Here is a 6964-nt window from a genome sequence, read left to right on the forward strand (position 1 = left end):
GATAGAAGCCATGGCAGTCTTTCCCACACCATCTCCTCCTCCATTTTAAAGCTGAGAAGTGGCCCCAAAATAACCTTGACCCAGAGGGACAGTCCCAGCAGCTCAAGTCACTACTCCTGGACCCCTGCTCCAGTGGACAGGTGTTAGGAAGTCACCCAGAAGACTGGGACCACGTGAGTCCCCTCAGGTGAGTTCTATTCCTGACCCAAACTAACCTCGTTGAGTTGTCCTTAGACACCAGTAGAATCTCAGTTCATGGTTTTTTTTATTTAATTGACTGTGGCTTTGACAAAGAAAACATACTTAGATCTTATATCAAACACTTTTATTCTTGAAGTGAGAAGTTCACTAAAGACAGCTATAGGAGAGTGAAATATTTAGAGTAGAAAAATTGTGAGTGTTAACCAAACTTCAAATACTGTCACAGCAAGAGTTATTCCAATAGCACTTTTTCAAGCATGGCAGATCACAAGTGTTAAAATTAACTGCATTCTCGGAACACCCCACAGTGGGCATGCACAATGACAGAAGCAAACATTCAGGGTCTACTGTCCTTGAGATCTTACAGAATGGATTTATGTACACTCAAAACAAATATATTACAAAACATCCAAAACAATTCACATCCATTTAAAAAACAACAACAACACTTTCACTTCAAAGAAATTGGTAAAAACTCTTAAAACAACAAGATGAATATAGGCAAGAAATGGATTGCTACTTTTACGTGCAAGGTACTGGATTCTTGAATTGAGAATCAGTGTCAGTCCTCACTTCCAACATCACAGCAAAAAAGCGTGATGGGAAAATAAGTCACCTTCAATATGAAGGATGCACCAACAGCACTCTCGAAGATACAACAGTATTGCAGGAGGAATGCCCGTATACAGAGTGGACCTTCTTATGAGGCCCAACAGTCACGAGTTACCAGATGACCCTCAGACATTTGGGTTAAGCAACTACAACATTCCGGTTTAATCAAGGCACTTGCAAAGAGCTATCTTTGGCGTGACAGTCTCTACAAGTCGCTAGCCATTGGTGATGGCATGGTTTTTTGGTTAAGCAGCATTCTATGCTGAGGACCTAAGCAGGATGCCTTGATCACAAACAAGGTCACTTACACAGCAAAGCCAGATGTGGTTAAACTTTTCCCAAATCGTGCTTTTTGATAAATCGTGTCTGAACAGAAAGGCTTCGCTTAAAATCTTGATTCTCCAGAGTTAAAATTCACCTTTCCTCAATACCACTCAACATCCCTAAAGTTTGTTTGGTTTTTCTCCACAGGAACACATAGGATGGATCTTCTTCTTCCCTCTACAAATTACTTCCCCAGGAGAGAACTGTAAAACCAGCTTAGAAACAAAATAATCTTTTGTTTCTCTCCAACAATTAAGTTTCAGACCTCCCACTTCTACTCTGACTTGAGCTACAGAGGCTTTTGTAAACACTTTTCAGACATTCCTCGTACCATTAACACAGCTTTCCTTCACCATCAACTGTTCTTCTTCAACCTTTCCATGCCCAACGTGAAAGCTAGTGAATTGACCGGAAAGGAGAAATGGCATTGAAAAAGTATTGCTTTTACAAAAATTGTGCTCCAGACTGTCACTTGATCCTTCCCAGCAAAGTCTGCAGCATCATCCTTACAGACCCCAACACTAAATTCTCAACTGGCTACTGTTTTGAAGCCAGGTCTCAAAAGCTCAAACCTAAGCCTACTGAAGGAAAGTAGCTAAGACTTCCTAATATTGAGCATGACAGACCTAGAATTATACAGGAATATGACAAGTCAAAACCATTTACTAGGTTGCTTAATTCATCGATAAGAGGCCAAGTTCTCCATTCTCCCCCAGCTCTGCCATTCTGGGAAGAGCCCGCTGGCCAGCCTGGGACTGCCAAAGATTGTTGACTCTAACTCCGTCTTGGGGGGCACCCCTTGGAATGCACAGTTCTGGGATGCCGTCTGCGTCTGAACACCATCAGGTTTCCATTGTGCATGAACAATTCTGTAATTCTGACCATCGTTGTTGTCCCAGAAGACCTGCCCATTGGCATGGTAAGAAATGCAAAACTCAATTTTTTCCTCAGTTGGAATGACAGAGGGTAAGTCAACGGCAAACGAAAAGGTGTCACTATCTGAACCACCATACACATTTTTCATGTAGACACAGTCCACGTTGGTGTAGTTTTTCCAAGAATCAAAAGTTATACGGATCTGAACCTTCTTCTCAAAGCTCACATTTTTTACTTTCACAGTCCCAGTCACTGTTCGCTCTTGAAGAGAGCAGTTCTCCAGACAGACGAAGTTCTTCTGAAAGTGGCTCCTAAAACTTAAGTAATCAGTTGAAGGCTGAGGGAAGTCTAAAATTAAGTTTTTCTCCTCATGGAGTTTTAAGCCAGAGGACAGATCATTGAGGTCCAGGAGATCAAACTGGAGGTCCCACGTGGGTTCTTCTGGGAGGTCAGAGAAGACATGGATGGCAGTGAGAGAGAGACCCTTGGAATCTGCAAACACAACCCGTTTCTTGGCTTGGTTGTGTGAACTCTTCCAGTCATTCTGCGATTTGGCTTCCTGTTTTATATTGAGACACGGTTTCAGAGGCTTTAATTTGTTGACAAAATTTCTTCGTTGAAAGTCATCATAAGGGCCCAGGAAGCTCTTCAGAGGTGGTGAATGAGCCAAGCAGAGCCTCATGGCCACATCCACTGGCATGACAGAACTTGTCAAAGGCCGTGGATCTAAAACCTGGATCATTCTGGAATATAAGAAGAAGAAGGGTTGTTATCACCTGGATCTGGAATACTCTTCCCCAGTCCCAAATACATCCATACATATACTATTTTTGTATTGGCTAAATTATTGCCTACACAGTATCAGGGAGGCATTATCATACATAATAAAAGAAAATAGTATTACGATCATATCTGCGTTCTATGTTTGGTTCTACCCTTAACTGGACACAAGGCCATGGGTTAACTGCTTAACACACTTGGGGGTCTCAGTTTCTTCATCTGTGAAATAAAAGGATTAGATGGGGTAATCTTTAATACACCTCTGAAAACCACTGGCTCTGTTCTGGACCAGTGCTTCTCAAACCTGTCTGGTCACAATGGCCCACAGAGTTGGTTTTCTTTCTTTAATGCAGATTTCTGGGACTTAGAATCATTGAGGCAGAACCTTTGAGGGTGGTGACCGGGAGTTAACATATATTCTTAAAGCTTCCAGAGATACTCAACACACAGAAAGGTTCTGGAGCAATAAGATTCTGGCTACTTTCCTGATTTTGCTATTGAATTGATTGCATGTTTCTGTAAAGATAACATGCCTGAAGAGAAAAAAAAAGAAATAGAAATAACAATTCTCATAGGACAGTTTTGAGATTGAGAGGGCTGGAAAGAGTGATATCAGAGAATTATCTCTGCATTTTGATTATCATGCTCTTCCTCATAACTGACTGAAAGGCAACCCAGCAATGCATGCACTTAAAAACTTTACATAATTTATAGTCTAGTACACATTTAAATGAAAAGAACACATTTAAGTTGAAAAAGCTGATTTACTGAAATTGAACTATTTTAATATATTATATATATGAACTTATAAATATTGAAAAACTTAATAGGAAATAAGCCAAAAAGTTAATTATCTCTGGGTGCTAGGATTGTAGGTGATCTATTTTTGTCTTTGTACTTTTTTTGGCATTTTCTAATCTTTGGGCAATAGATATTTATAACTAGAAATACAATAAAGCTATTTTAAAATGTAAGCAAAACTACGCTCAGTGATATTAAATTAAGAAACGTCCAGCAAGAAGGATTTTTTTCCTGGCCCTTAGCCCTCAGCACACACGGCCAAGATAATGGACTTTCCTCCCTATCCTAGCCTTACAGATAAGAGGTGTGTGGATACTGTATATGACATTTCCCAGTAACTCTTCACAGCAGCTCTAAGCATGTAGATTTCATCACAAAACGGATAGTAAGAAAGCACTCGCAGAATTTCTTAGACCTTGGGATTTTTCTGGAAGAACTACAAACTTAGAACAAACAAATGAACAGTAAAGCTATATTTGCGTGTCTAATAATAGTTAACAGGCAGGATTTTTTGAGAACTAAATTTTGTCTAAGGAAGCCATTGAAAGTTTTGTGGGGGGTCGTGTTTTTCTATTTTTACTTTTTTGCACTTAGAGAAAGACCGTTTTAGAATTTAGCGATTTCCCTGGAATTTTAAATTCTGGCCAAGAGTTCAAAAATCATCACTTGCTCAAACTTGGCCACTGAGTTTGCTATGGCAAACCGTGGTAAGAAGAGTGGAGAAGGCTGAATGAATGCAAACATCGCCCTGTAGTTTTCTCCCCAAGCTAAGCTACCCAACCAACAATGTCAGAGTGCTGTTCCCTCAAGTTAAGAATCCTTGGGGTCTTTGTGCAGGACGAAGAGATAACAGTGAGAATCCATGAGGGTTCAGAACTAAAGCTTACGCTCCTTCATACAGTTTCTGGTTTAAGATGCGGGTTACCAAAATCAGCTCCGCCTAAAGAGCCCAGAGCAAATCTCCACTCCTTCGAGGCCTCTGCCTGCTGGATTCAACTCCGCAGTAGTCAAGTTGCCCTATGGTGGGATCTGCATTTGCAGAGAGGACAGACCCGAAAAGAAGCCCAACCTCCCCGCAGCTGTACGCACCCCTGTGCTCCCCGGAGGAGAGTTTGCAGTGAACCTACCTGGTGCAGCTCATTAGGCAGAGAGGCGGCGACCGACCGAGAGAGCCAGCCCTGGCTGCTAGCGTAAGTTCGCACCGCGTTCCCAGCTGTTCCCGCTGGGCTGTAGCTCCGGCGGATTGCGGGTGCGGCGCCCGGGAGGCCCCTTATCTGCTCCTGACCATGTGACGCGGTCCCTCGACCAACCAGCGTCCAGCTGGGGCGCGAGCCCTCTCCGGGAGTACGTGACCGCCGTGGTGCTGGACTTGCAGGGTGCGGGCGGGGAGCACGAAATGTCACCAGCTGGCCTGAGCGAGCTCCGTGCGAGGGGGCTGCACCACCGCGCGTAGCGGGTGCTGGCAAAGGGAGGACGCCGCAAACATCGCCCAGGCGGGGTGCCAGCTCAGCCCGGGTCCTGGGAAGGAAAAGCCTTGAGTCTTGTCTGTGCGCAGTTAAATCTGGGCACAGAAAGCTGTGGCTCTGTCGCCGTGTGTATGTTATTTGAAGCGTTTCTGTTGTTCAGTGTTAGGTGCATCTGTGCGCCTTCTCCCTCACCTTAGCCAGAGCAAGAAGTTGACTGCACATATTTTGATAAGTGTGTGTCCACAAACACACCTCACAGTAGACAGAAGCCTGCCAGGAATTAACCGTTCTCTAACAAATGTTGTTAATAAAGCCTGCTAGCCCCGTAAAAGTTAGGTGGTATTTCATTAAAAGGCACTTGGTATTTCGATCTTGTCTTCAGTTTTTCTCCCTGGAACAGAAAACTAAAGCCAGGGATGAAATGGCTTTTTTCGCTCACATGGCCAGTCAGCCACAGAGCCAGTGGTCAACCCAAATCCCTCGACTCCATTCTGACGTCCTTTGGCAGAGAAGTGGAAACCAAAATGTTAAAATATTACACTGTAAGTTTCATGACTCTCCAAGCCAGTTACTTTCACTGAGGTTTCATTATTTTGTTTAGTTTGGGGAGTTTTTAGACCATCAGTTACAACCATAAAATTTCTAAGCTGAGTATGAATTATTTTTATAAAACCCATGTCCTCTATCAACTTGAATATCCAGGAGTCAGTTAAAAAGTACAAAATTCCTTGCATCTTTTAAATAACTGTCCAACAGTGGAATTGTTAAAGTGGAGCAATTAGAATGAAGGAAAAAAATACAGGCTGAGTATCACTGGGGAAGACAGTGCTTGGGCTTCAGTTGTGAAATGAAGCATTCAGCTCTAACAGATTCACTAGCCTCTCAGTCCAACCAAAACTAACTGAAAGGACGAGCCTTTGGGTTGAATCTAGGCAAGCTCTAGCCTCAATTTCCTCACCTGTACTGTGGAAATAGAAAAGTTACTCTGAGGATTAAATAAGATTGTGCAGATAAGAAAACCTAGCACAGTACCCAGCACGTGTATTCAACTCACATTGGTTCCAGTCAGTACTCCATTCTTCAGTATTAGTTTTCACTCTGTTACCACGGGAGGCGGGAACCTGAGCTAAGAGATTGATAATAGCTACTGATACATGCTTGTTGAGCCTATCCTGTGAGCTAAACGCTGTGCTAAGTGTTTTATGTCTTATCTATTGAATCCTCACAACAACCCTAAGTGGTATGTACTATTATTAGTCCCATTTTAACAATAAAGTAACCGAGTCACTTAAAGGTCAAAATCTGCCTAGAACCTCACAAGTAGAGCTGGGATTAAAATCTAGCTGATGCCAGAGCAACAACCACTGTATCATACTGTCTTCCTTTAATTTAACATCAATTAAAATGATACAGGTAGGAGGTGCCTTAGGTATCATTGGCTTCAGAGTCCTTATTTCACAGATGAGAAATCTAAAAACTCAGAGAAGCTGTGCTGCTTGTCAGGGACTGGCTAGGTCCAAACCAAAATTAGAACAGTGAGTAGAATTTTCTCCTCCATTCATGATCGTATGTTGAACTAAAAAAAAATGGACGTTACCAATTAAAGGTATGCAGAAACATAAAATAATAAGAATGTATCACGATCCCATTTTGAGGAGAAAGGTATGCATACATAGAAAACAAAATATACTCTACGAAAATATTAATAGTACTTATTTTTTGATGGTGAGATTTGGTAATTAACAACTACTTCTTTGTATTTTTAAATTTTTCTACATTGAACATGGACTTCTGTAATTAAGGAATCATTTTTAAAGGCTATCAAAACTTTCAGATTCAATTAACACATATAGCCTACCTATTAGGTGCCAAGAACTGTGTTGGCACCTCGTACTGGTGTTACT

At 42.0% G+C, this 6964-nt stretch overlaps 1 protein-coding gene across 1 annotated transcript; it reads right to left on the reverse strand.

Moving 5' to 3' along the window:
* Positions 1-227: 227 nt before the first annotated feature.
* PPP1R3C (protein phosphatase 1 regulatory subunit 3C) lies at positions 228-4837 on the reverse strand. The gene is made up of 2 exons (XM_054572846.1): positions 4722-4837; positions 228-2756 (listed from the first exon to the last, which is right to left on the reverse strand). The coding sequence occupies exons 1-2, from the start codon at positions 4733-4735 to the stop codon at positions 1817-1819; spliced, it is 954 nt and encodes a 317-aa protein (XP_054428821.1). The 5' UTR covers positions 4736-4837; the 3' UTR covers positions 228-1816.
* Between the last annotated feature and the right edge of the window lie 2127 nt (positions 4838-6964).

This window comes from Pteronotus mesoamericanus, unplaced genomic scaffold (assembly GCF_021234165.1).
Source record: "Pteronotus mesoamericanus isolate MK-2021 breed Mesoamerican mustached bat unplaced genomic scaffold, CSHL_Meso_final contig_24, whole genome shotgun sequence".
Lineage (NCBI taxonomy): Eukaryota > Metazoa > Chordata > Mammalia > Chiroptera > Mormoopidae > Pteronotus > Pteronotus mesoamericanus.